At 37.1% G+C, this 12,394-nt stretch overlaps 1 protein-coding gene across 32 annotated transcripts in view; it reads left to right on the top strand.

Annotated features, from left to right (window-relative positions):
• SLMAP (sarcolemma associated protein) overlaps nucleotides 1–12,394 on the top strand; it is a 76,916-nt gene that overhangs the window by 30,708 nt on the left and 33,814 nt on the right. For all 32 annotated transcript variants that reach the window (XM_051627316.1, XM_051627307.1, XM_051627300.1 and 29 more), the window contains exons 4-10: nucleotides 5,106–5,178; nucleotides 6,537–6,573; nucleotides 7,452–7,514; nucleotides 9,043–9,138; nucleotides 9,425–9,496; nucleotides 10,289–10,429; nucleotides 12,011–12,148. In XM_051627316.1, the coding sequence (XP_051483276.1) occupies nucleotides 5,106–5,178; nucleotides 6,537–6,573; nucleotides 7,452–7,514; nucleotides 9,043–9,138; nucleotides 9,425–9,496; nucleotides 10,289–10,429; nucleotides 12,011–12,148 (620 nt within the window). The remainder of the gene's footprint in view (nucleotides 1–5,105; nucleotides 5,179–6,536; nucleotides 6,574–7,451; nucleotides 7,515–9,042; nucleotides 9,139–9,424; nucleotides 9,497–10,288; nucleotides 10,430–12,010; nucleotides 12,149–12,394) is intronic.

The following is a 12,394-nucleotide window of genomic DNA, read 5'->3' as shown; positions in this document are numbered from 1 at the left end:
GAAAGAAAATAGTTTTGGCTTTTTTGTTACTACTTTCTTCCTTTATGCTGGCAGTGAGTCACGCAGTAAACTGGATCAAGAACCTGATCTGCTGGAAACATAGACTCTATTAACGAATAGCAATTGCCTCACTTAAATTGACTGACAGCAATTTTCAAAGTGCAGCATAGGAATGGGGTTTGTGGTTATTTTTCTAAAATTATCTTCCTTTCAAGCCTTATGAGCCCTGAAGTTGCAGCTAATAATTGGCAGAAGTATAAAATGCCGTTTTGTGGTGAAGTATTCAGCAAATGTTTGAAACAGGCTAATTTGATTCTTGCCAAGATATCTGCATTTTCTTTCTGTGGCTGCTAGTGATTTTGATTTCTGCAGGTGCTTTAAAATGAAGTTAGAAAAAAGTTGAGCTGAAAGATGTGGTGATGGGATTTTGGTTTGATTTTCTTGCTGTCCTCTTTCCAGTATGCATGCTCAGAAGCTCTTGTATTATAGTAATAGCTGTTTATCTGTATTAATAAAAATGCAGCCTCAGTCTCTTTTCTTTTGCCTTTATGTACAGTGTTTCAGGAGCCATTTCTTTGAAGATCAGTCTGTTTGTGAACTACTAGGTTGTAATCAATATTTTCAATAATTTTAAAAGTTACCTCGTGGACCCATTACTTTATGTAGTTGAACTTCTGGATACATTCTCAAGAATCCTCATCCAATAATACAGATTTGGCAATAAAATGGCAGAACTGCTATCACTGCTTTTCCATTTTAGTGCTTTTCTGAACAAGACCTTTATGGAGTTTATCCTTAAAGAGAGGCGTATTAGTCAAGAGTGAAATGAAAGAATAATATTAAATGTAAATGCGGACAGTGAAGTTCTTTTGAAAAACATACCTCTCCCCCCAAACAAACAACTCCTTATCCCAAATCAAACCCCCCAAACCCCAAAAAATGAACCCATACAGTAGAACAACAGTACTACAACAGTAGAATTTTTAAAGGTCATTAAGTGAAGAAAATAAAAAGATTAAGCCTGCTCCATCTGATAGGTAGGAATTCAATCTTGTCTTTAGTCAGACAGGTTGTAGTTCTCCAAGTCTGAAGTAACAGAGGAAGGGTAATGAATGTGGCTTGTGAGAGAACTTTGTTAAGCGGTGCTGAAGTATATTGTCTTGGAGAGCTTCTGGAGCTATAGGATTTTTGAGCAATTAATTGTAATGAATATCACATGACATTGGTCACTTTTCTCAAAAATTATGTTACAAAGATTTAACTCCTGAATGTTTAGTTAGAATTGCCTGGAAGTTACTTAAAATGTTGTTTCATGTGAAGTGAAATTTATGAATACTAGAAGTATAAATGGAAAAAATCAAAGGAATACATGGCATCTAATGAACATGGAACTGTTCATTTGAGATGCTATCCTCTCTAAAAGAAGCTGAATTTCTTCATATATTTAGACCTAAACCAATTTTTTTTATTTTAAGATTTAGTTGGAAGTTGGAGTTTACTTGTTTTTATCAGCAATTATTTGCAATTGGTTTATGTGAAAGTTTGTGGGAAGTTCATAGTAAGCAAATTCCAGTCTGGAATTCTTGCCAGTAGTAGTTCTTCCCAATTTATTTTTTTTTACAAAGCACTATCCTAGGGACCTGAGGTTTGTGTAATGAGTGATCAGGTTGTGCAGCCTTCCTTTTCCTCTTCTCTAGCTTTGAACATAGGACCTGTACTCGTGTTGTTCATGACTGTGTCAAGCTAGCTAATGAGGAACAGTGTATAAGTTTGCTTTACTCCCTCTCTGCGCTCCCCCAAGCAGTGAATGAAGATTGTATCATCGTACATACATCGGCATGAAACAGCTGCATTGCAGTTAGTGTTTATCTGTGAGTGCAGCTGAAGTGCTTGTAAACACAGTTTTTTCACCAGTTCCTTTCAGTAGTCTTAGATGTTACTGTTAACCTAATCTAGTAATGAAACAGACATAAAAGTAGTTTTTAGAAGTAGTGGTTCCCTTTACAACACTTTTCTATTCCAGTATTTACGTAGTGCCTTCCTTGCACAAGGCATTTCATTTTGCTGTGCGTAATTACAAGGTCATGACAGAATAGGGAGAGTTTACTTGCCTATGTAAATACTGACTCGTGTAAATACTGCTAGAATACATTTATTTCCATTTTCTTGTTCAGGTTGTGTCTTACTAAGTAATTTCCTTGCAAATAAGATCTTGATTTGGTTCATTAAAATAGTGGCACGTTCAGTATGTGATTTTTATCTTACATGAGCACAGGTTCCTGTGCTTTCTGCTGCCGAGCTGCAGTCATTAACAGGCCCCAGAGAAATGTTCCAATCCTGCTTCCTTATTTGTCCACTCTTTATGTTATTAACAAGCACGCAGGCCTGCTTGTTTCCCTCTCCTTAATACAGTACTTATCTATTAATCATCTTACCCTGCTTTTCTCTGTGTTAGTATGCTTTGTATTCTTTTAGCACCTCCTAAGTTTCCCAGTCAGTGCCAGAGCATTCCAGTAGTTAACTGGTGTTGACTTCCCCACCTGGAAAGAAACAGAGGGCTTTCGAGAAGGGTCGAATAATACCAGATTTAGTTGAAATAAGGTTTATGCATTTATTTCTAGTCAAGTCTTATGTCTTGTGTGGAATTTGGAAGAAGCTGTGCAGCTGAGGAAGGCCAGGGCTTGTCAGATTCCTGAGAGTCAGTTCCTTAGTGCTGCTTTGATTATTGCCATGCCCGCTGTTACAGAATCACAGAATGGTTTGGGTGGGAAGGGACCTCAAAGATCATCTAGTTCCGGCTCCCCTGCACGGGCAGGGACACCTCCCACTAGACCAGGTTGCTGAAAGCCCCATCCTACCTGGCCTTGGACACTGCCAGGGAGGGATGAAAATAAAAACGAGAGCATCAATTGTCTTTCTGTGAAGCAAATATTTTTGGGACAAAAAATGATTTCTTTATTGCTGTTTTTAAGCTCCATTTACCCATAAACCCGTATCATGGTTCAGGGCCGCTCTCAGTGTTTTTTTTGTAGTTGTGTCGTGACGCCTGTGACAGTTGCCTGTTTCAGAACGATGCAGAGAGTTTGACTGAAGTTGGCAGATCGCGCAGGAGTAGTGTTTTTTTTGCCCCGTTTGCGTTGGCTGAGGCCGGGGCTCCCTGCGGGGTCCCTGCGGGGTCCCTGCGGGGTCCCTGCGGGGTCCCTGCGGGGTCCCTGCGGGGTCCCTGCGGGGTCCCTGCGGGGTCCCTGCGGGGTCCCTGCGGGGTCCCTGCGGGGTCCCTGCGGGGCGCGGGCAGGGAGGGACAGGGCGGCGCGGCCGCCGGGCTGGGGCGCCCTCTGGCGGCAGCGGCCTGGCAGCGCAGGCTGGCGAGGCGCGCCGTGCCGAGCTGCGGCCGGTCCCGGCCCGGCCGCCCCGTCCCTGCCCGCGCCCGGGAGGTGAGTGCCTGGCGGGTCATCTGGGACCTCGGGAGAGGCGGGAGGAGGCTTTGGTAGGAGAACAAATTCCTCAAAGCCATTTGGCAACCAGAGGTTACTGGCTTCCTCCCCCAGAAGGAATAATATAGACTAGAATGTAAACAGTTGCTACCATAATAGTGTTTTATACATTGCTTTACCTTTCCTTTAGGCTTACTCTTTAATTTCTGTTGGTGATGAATTGATAGCTGAAGGACAGTGTGTGGGTTTTTTCTTTTTTTTTTATTCTTTTTATTTTATAAACTTATTGACATGCTTGCTGCGTTTTTGCAGTCACTCTCTATTTTGGACCTTCTGCTAAATCCCCTTTATCTGAATTTTTTTTTACAGAAATAAAGCTCCTGCAGCTTTCATGATATTTTATTTTTCTTTCTGTATGAGTGTTGATGGAAAAACTTCAGAACTTGTATAATATCACAGCAGACCCACCCGAAACATGACCCAAATGTAAAGCTGTGTTGGTCTTTAATTTCTAATACTTAACACTTTCTTCTTGAAAACACTGAGTTTTCATGCCTTAGATGAAAGATTCCTCATGATGAAAGCTGTGTGAGTATTGCATGCTACAGCTGACATTTCTAATGTGTATTTTTATGTTTCTGCAAGAACAATTTGTGAATTCTGGGGACTTATATCTAAAGCCAAAAAAGATCCCAGTACTTCAATCTGTTTTGAGAAAGAGGTCCTGGCTGTTCTTCCCTGACATGTAAATTTAATATTTTACCAGGTCAGCTTGAAAAAACAAGGTGCTGTAGCCAAGAGGATACTTCTCCAAAGCATTAGCTTTTAGCACTGAGTGAAGGTTAAGAATAAATCTGTGTAGTCAGATCAGTTCTCCTGTATTTTTAGATTCTATTGAGATAGCTTCCTGAAAGACCTGTCTTATTTCCCTGGAGTACTGCTGTTGGCCTAAAACACCCATTACCCTTTTTTTCAAAGCTAGATTAACTGTTTTGCTGATATTAATAACCATGAAAGTAGAGCAGCTATTTGTTGATGGGCGCTTTAGGTATAGTGGTAGATGACAGAAGACCATTGTCGTAAATGATGCTGCTTGTAGTGTTCAGGAGTAGGTACTTCTCAGAGGTTCCTCTGCTCTTCCTCTGTATTCCCTTTTTCATCCTTGTGTTTGTAAATAACAATCAGCTGGCAGGTTCCAGATGAAGTGTCTGGTGACATATGTTTGTTACCTTCCAAGTCCCCAGACTTGATCATAGGAATCTTGCCTAAAAGGCAGCTCATTATTTTGTTTACATTTCTGCACTCCTGGTACCTAATGCAGGTAACATATGTTCCTTTTTGTTTGTTTTATGATAAAAACATGGAGCTAACTTTTTCAACTTGCTGCAGTAAAGACATCTTGCAGGCATTGCTGCACATGAAAAAACTGGAACTGCTTCACAGCCAGGACTAAATACACAGAAAAACCTCTTCAAGATTCTAATTATAAAGTTTCCTCTCTGCAGAGGAGGTCCTAGAAGGCAGACTCAGCCAGTGGTGCTTGAAGGCGTTCATGCCGCTTCTTGTTTGCTGCCTCACAATTATGACAGTTTGCTTGGTTACTATAATATTAACCATTGAACTTACAATTAAATAGTAACAATCATAATGACTAAGTGCTTTTCTTTTCAGTTACCCATGGATGTATAGTCTCCACAATCAAATTGTTTCTTCCAGATGGAATGGAAGCTCGATTGCGATCAGAGTAAGAATAAGTATTTATATGTAGCAAAATTAAACTACTATATGATGAGGATTTGATGAATGCTATGTTTAAAATCAGCATAGGAACAGCTTATCTTCCTGTGTTCACGCAAAAAAAAATAACTGACAGCATGGTTCTTTTGTAGGCATTATGAATAAGAAATCTCATTTGCTTTTCACTTTTAGAAATTAAGACAATTGTGAAAGAATAAAGTACTTCTTTAAAATAATAAAGTTCTTACCACGTTGGGCTTTGCTGACTGGCTGTTGTTTAATATACTGGAAAAGTTTTATAAACAGAAGAATATGGGGGGGAAAGCAAATGAGCATTCTTCTTCCTTTTTTTATTTGGAATTATTATTTTTCCTCTTTAAGTGCATATAGAATGTGCTAAAGTGAAGTTAGTGTTGTCTGTGTGTGCACATGTATATGTAACACTGTTTATATTCTTCAGATAAGTAATGCAGTAATGTGTCCTTGTAGTGTAGTTATTTGCTGTCACAACAAAAGAAAACTTGGCCTGGCTTGAGGAGAAAAAATTATAAACTGTGTTGGAATAATGTTGGGAAACTCAGATGAATATTGAGTTTTCTGTGTATATATGCACATGTTGGAGAAGATTTCAGAGTAGCAGAAACAAAAAAATTTAAATGTGTTTTTTTGCAGTAACTGAGTGCCAATTGCAAATTACATAATTTCAATCATCTTTCATCCTCAGTAATAGTATGTTTTTGTTTGCTTGTTTAAATATTCTTTTATCATTAGTATCCAGAAATATTTGCATGAAGTTTTAGGGTGTCTTTGCTTCTGGGAAGATAAATTTTCCATAATAATTTATTTTTACTTTCTATGTAATTGCATGTCCTAATAAGAAGTAGTAGAAATGTATGATGTTAAATTTTTTGTTCTGATGAAAATGTGCAAGTGTAACATTTTCTGTAGTGAAAGTGCATAAAATTCTGTACGTTACCAAGTATTGATTTACTCCCTTGAGTTTATAAATGAGTACTATATCCACTGTCTTCTCATATCTATTAGTTGTGCATGTAAATTGGTTTAAATCTTAATAAAATTTTTAAAGAATCAAATATTATGTAGGTACTGAAATAGAGATTAAGTGGGTAAAGAAGTTCTTAGAATAGACCTTAAAGCTATAATTGGAAAATAATTCTGTAACTTTGAAAACGTTGCTCAGCAGGTATTAACTTTTTTGCACATTTGTGTATTAACTCTTGATTTTTATCTGAAGAATAAACTTAAAAATAGAGAGCATCTTGATTAAATGCACAGTACTACAAATCTGGATTTTTGAACTGCTATTCTGCGATTTGTGCTCACTGTTTAAATTTTTTTTTTCAGTGTTATCCATGCTCCATTACCAAGTCCTCTTGACAAGGTAATTCAGTAATTTGCTGGTTTTTGCCTTCTTCAGCCATGTGCTTTTTTTGACTTCTTATAAAGGTGAAGAAATGGTGAAGTCCCATTACCTTTAGATTTGTTTTCCACTGCCTGTTTTTATCTAGTTTAATATTACAGGTGACATTTAAGGTACAGCAGGTAATGCAGTCTTGCATTGTGTATTTTAAGGTAGCTTCACTTCTTCCAGTATGGGCCCTGAAACGTGGCTTTGAAAGAAACTGGTTGATGTTAAGGTGGTTAAATATATAGGTCCAGGCTTGGGTCTTGCATAATTTGATACTTGATCTGTGGGCCCCAAGAGTAACTCATGATTTGGTGTTTGGGTGAGATATGTTGTCCTTCTGCCTGGTTTTTGATGGAGGAAAAGCTACACTGCTCAGGCTGGAAAATGCTCTGGCATGTTCCATAGGACAACAGACCAAATCTCTGCTCCTCTTTTGCAGATACAGCTAGAGTCACTCCTGTAGAGTCATGAAGTCAGTAATATCTTGTGTCATTTTTAAAGTCATTTTTGATAGCATGGAAAACTCATAGAAAAGTTCTTAATAGATAAGACCTTGAGATAAGTGGCAGGAATTGGTCATTTGTCTAGCCTCTAAAACCAGGATTTACTGAAATAGGTTCAAATCATAGTTTTCGATGTGAAGAACAAAATTTTGAGAAACTAAGAAAACTGGGAACTTCTATAAATAAAAATAAATAATAGTAGCAGAACAATAAATTACTGAAAAAGCCAGTTGTTAGATAATCTTAAGTGTTCCTTCATTACTAGATTTAAATGATTAATTTTGCATTACATGAGTTTAATGAAAAGTCCCAAACTATTTTGATCCTTAAATTCCTTTATTTTTTTAGGTTGCTGCTAACACTCCCAGTATGTATTCTCAGGAATTGTTTCAGCTTTCACAGTATCTACAGGTAACTTTTCTGTTGACATAATTAGTTTGGCTAAATATTTAATCTTTGTTCAAAATCTTATGCTCTGTGTATCTTTGGCTTGCATTTTGTAAACCAGAACATGATAAGCATTTAACTACCTTTTTCAGTAGTGAAATAATGTAAAATATTATTGCTCAGAGAGATGATAGATGCCCCATCCCTGGAAATCTTCAAGTTTAGGTTGGAGAAGGCTCTGAGCAACCTGATGTGGTTGAAGATGTACCTGCTTATTGCAGGGGCGATGGACTAGATGACCTTTAAAGGTCCCTTCCAACCCGAAGTATTCTATGATTCTGTGTTGTAACAACACAGTATAGTTCTATAGTATAAGGGCTTTGCATGAGCAGTATGAACTATGACTTTCATAAAAGAAACATGAAAGCTTTCTGTTTTATAGAAGGCTCCCTGAACATCAAATAGCTGCTTTTCCTGGCCTTTCCCCTATCCTGCCTCACTGTCCCCAGTTTATTTTGGCATCATTCACTGCTGTGTTTTGGTAGAACAAAAGAAGGGCAAAATGAGAGGTCATTTCATGTGTCAAGGGCTAGTCTGCTTCTGTGAATGTAATTTCTTAGTGTGAATATTTCTGTCCCTGTATTTATTGGAAGTATAAAGGAGGGGACAGTGCTGCTCCTCATTGGCATCACCAGACTTTCTGTGCCTGCTCCTGTGTCAGTTTTAATAGCTGTGTTTTTTCCTAAGGTGTTGTGTCACAAAAGGGCTAAACTGCAAAATGGCAACATGTTAAAAGTGTAGGTTAATATATATACAGAAACTCTTCAGAAAGGATCATAAAATCAATTGTCTGAAAATATGTAAAAACATTCTTACTGGTAAATTCTGTGTATATTTATGTATAGTGCTGCTGACTTAATTTGCCTCTTTTTCATTCGTAGTGGTGATTTTTCTTTGTTCACATCCATGATGAGGCCTTTGAGGCAAATCCTAACATTGTATCTATTTGGTGACATACCTGGAAACAACTCAGGCAAAAGCTTTTTTTGGAAGGCCACATACACAAGTGGTCACCAATCTGTTCACTCTGTGTCTTGGAATTGTTAATGAAGATGCTTTTCTATCTTACTGTCATAAAACAAAAATAGTGGTTCTTTTTTTGGCATTTTTCTTCTGTGACCTGATTTCAGGATGAACAGCTCATTGCAGGGGAGCTGCCAACCTGCCTTTTGGTGTTTGCAGTTTCGTGACTCAAATTACTGACAAAAGTCAAAGTCTGGGAAAGAATGACTTGTTACTATGTGTAGTCAGCATGTGCAACATATGCATGGAAGATGAAGGGTTTTAGGAACCCAAAGTTTTAGGATAGCATTTTCAAATGAAAATATCAAAGTAAATGTATGGTAGGACAAAATGTATGGACTTCTTAGTTTGGAATATGTGACAATGTTTGCTACTCACACTTCCTTTTCTTGTATTTTGATATCTTATGTTGCTTCTATTTTTCTCAGTTGTCCTAGCTGAACTAACTGATGCTCTGCTCTCTTCATAGGAAGCCTTACATCGGGAACAAATGTTGGAACAGAAGCTGGCAACCCTTCAGCGACTACTTGCTGTCACACAAGAGGCTTCAGATACTAGTTGGCAGGTATCTGCAGGCATCCTTTTCCTTTATGGACTTAAATACACAGTAGTGTATAAATTTTAGCTATTAATTGACAAAGAATGGGGAAAAACAGCTGAAAGAATGACAATCTTATGGCACTTCTCCTAAACAGTGCAAAATACAATATTTAATTAAATTAACAGTTATGTACCGGTTTGAAATAACTATATGTAATAAGTACTCCAACAAAATTAAAGTCTTAAGCAGAACTCTACTGGAACTACACTAAGCACATGTTGATACTAAAGTGATTCTTCTTATCTGATAGGCTTTAATAGATGAAGACAGGCTGCTATCAAGATTAGAGGTTATGGGAAACCAATTACAGGCATGTTCAAAGGTAAGCAGTTCACTTAAAGCTGGATGCTGGGAATGCTGAAAGATAGCTCTTCTGAAGTGTTTTGAAATTAGCTGGTTATAGGAAGGCAGTTGGAAGATAAAATTTCTGAAACAAGCTTTTGCAATTTTGAGAATCTGAACAGCATGAAAACTTAAATTTGTTCTGTATTTCATGGAATAACTTTAAATCTAGATAAATGGCTATTTTTCAGTGGGTTTTTTTGTGTGTGTGAACCAGTTTTTGTATATTCATATAAAAATGTATGTACTGAAATGAAGAAAAGCAATTCCTGTCATTGGTGAGAAGCAGCCATTCTGTTTCCTATGAATGTTTCTTTCCAAATAGAGATTTGAAAAAAGGCATTATCAGTGAGCTGTCTGTCAGAGTAACAAGTATGTCCAGCTTGATTGTTGTTTAGGCCACCTAGCCTGGTTCAGATTTTTTTTTTCTTCTAATTTCTCCCAACAGCCTACATTATGGGAACTTTTTTGCAGTTTGAGGAATTTCAGATGGGACCTCATAGGTCTCTGTTTTGTCAAATTATAAGTCTCCTAGGCTTGACAGTGTCTAAAAAAAACCCACAGAGTTTTCCTGTAATCAAAGCTGATAATTGCCTGAGTGCTGCCATACATGCACCTCTTTGATCACTGATTTGTCCATAACCTTTTTACATCCACCAGAAATTGCTAAACGTTTTGGAATAGAACAGGTCTTGTGATGATCCAGTATATTTAACCAGCAAAATGCTAATTTACCTTCTGCCTTTGTATCTCAATTGTCTTGTACATACAGAATCAAACAGAAGACAGTATACGAAAAGAGCTTATAGCATTACAAGAAGACAAACACAATTATGAGACAACAGCCAAAGAGTCCCTGAGGCGGGTCCTTCAGGAGAAAATTGAAGTGGTCAGAAAACTGTCTGAAGTAGAGGTATTGAAGTTTGGTGCCTAGTGTTCTGAAAATACTGAAATAGTTATAACTTCTGCTTAGATCCCTGGTTTGTTGCTTGTAGTACACCAGTGTTTGTAGTCTTGTGGCACTTGCAGTATATTAGGTAGTAGCGTTTATTTCTCCTGTTGGACAATACTTAAGTTTGTTGAATAGTTAATGAAAAACTATTCTTTGAACTTGTTTTTCTGCCAGATTTCAAAATTTGTGAAGCTGAACAGCAGTATGTGTGGGAAATAAGTGACTGGAAAGTGATATACATACATTAGAAAAAGTGCTCTTGGGTGAAGTTTAAACTGTAAAATATATGGAAACAAACTTAACCACTCATACAAATTACACTTAAGAATTAATTTTTTACATTATGAAGTGTGAGACACTTTATTCAAATAAGATGTCTGCCCTATAATATCTCTCATTACTATCTTTTACTTTATTTTCTCTTTCCGTTATCACTATTTGTTAAGTTCCCTTAGGTCATGATTAAGTGCTCAGTGTCTACCCACTTCATGGTTTATAGAGAGTGCAATGCACATAATGCTGTAATAAATAACCTCAGGAGATTGCAGTTCAATGCCCCTTACTGTATTGTAATAGTTCTTGACAGGTTTGTTAATGGTTGGTGTTTTATGTTTGCTTCTAGCTTTCTTTTCCTTTTCAAGATTAGAATAAGAGAAGAATCTTCTGACTTACTTACACATTTTCCTTTTTATTTTGACTTTTGGGGCAGAAATATTAATTCAAGTATGAGATTTGCTTGAGTGATTACTGCCACATACTTCTTTTTCCACACAGAAGAATCATTGGTTCCGGATTGCAAGTTGTCTTTTAATATTTAATATATAATGTGGCTTTGAATGCACTATTTTAAAAAAATGATTTGGTCTGTTCTGATAGTGAAGAACTAAGCTAGAGCTTGGTACAAAGAAAATAAAAATTGTATTACTGAAGAAACAATACTGAGCTGTGAGGAGGAAACTATGCACCATTTAGTTGTGCTGCTTTCACCAGCTGATGCAAACTTATGGAGCATTTCTTGCCTCCTGAAGACACAGCTGCCTCTTGAGTTTAGATGTTTTTCCACATTATGGGGTTCAGAAGAAGGTTTAGAAAACTGCCTTGGAGCCATTTGGCTCATGATGTGTTATACCTTATTTTGCTGGGTGAAGGGTATGAAGAAGTCTCTTAATTACATTGAATCAGAAGATATTACAGAACTTCCACCATTTATCATAAAACATAAGAGAATGGGAGAGAGAGATCACACATTCCAGTTCTTTAAGTACTATTAATTGTATAAAAAACACTACTACTGTGGGTTTTTTGGTAGGTTGGTTTTTTTTTTACAGGTGTGGGGCAAATGTCTTTTGACATAAGCTGTTCTTCAAGTAGAACATTGCAAAGGTTTGTATAGGTTATGTTTTTACCAGGACTTGATCAGCTTGTTTAGGTTTACTGATTAGGAACAAAACGTTTTTTTTGGAAAAAAATAGATCAACTTCAGCCTTAGGTAGATTTAGTCTCTTTTTTTAAAATTAATTCCACAATAATTCTGTCTTACAGAGGAGCTTAAGTAATACAGAAGATGAATGTACTCACCTGAAAGAAATGAATGAGCGGACTCAGGAAGAACTAAGAGAATTAGCTAATAAGTACAATGGAGCTGTAAATGAAATTAAAGATCTTTCAGACAAGCTAAAGGTAATGACAGAATTTCATCTGGTTTATGGTGATAATGTAATGCATGGAACAAATAAATATAATTTAATTTCTAATGTAGCAACCAAGTAAAGATTAAGAAACTTTTTAAACAGTAGGTAAATGGAAGAGGCACATTGTCTCTTACCTATTATTTTGGTTTACATTTAATGAACTTGAAAGTGTCATCAGTGAAGTAAATTGCTGAAGAGATTCCCTTTTTCTTAAAGCTATCGTAATTATAGAGCT

Source organism: Apus apus, chromosome 9 (assembly GCF_020740795.1).
Source record: "Apus apus isolate bApuApu2 chromosome 9, bApuApu2.pri.cur, whole genome shotgun sequence".
Lineage (NCBI taxonomy): Eukaryota > Metazoa > Chordata > Aves > Apodiformes > Apodidae > Apus > Apus apus.
Note: the sequence above shows the minus strand (reverse complement) of the source record. Positions and strands in the feature narration are given on the sequence as shown.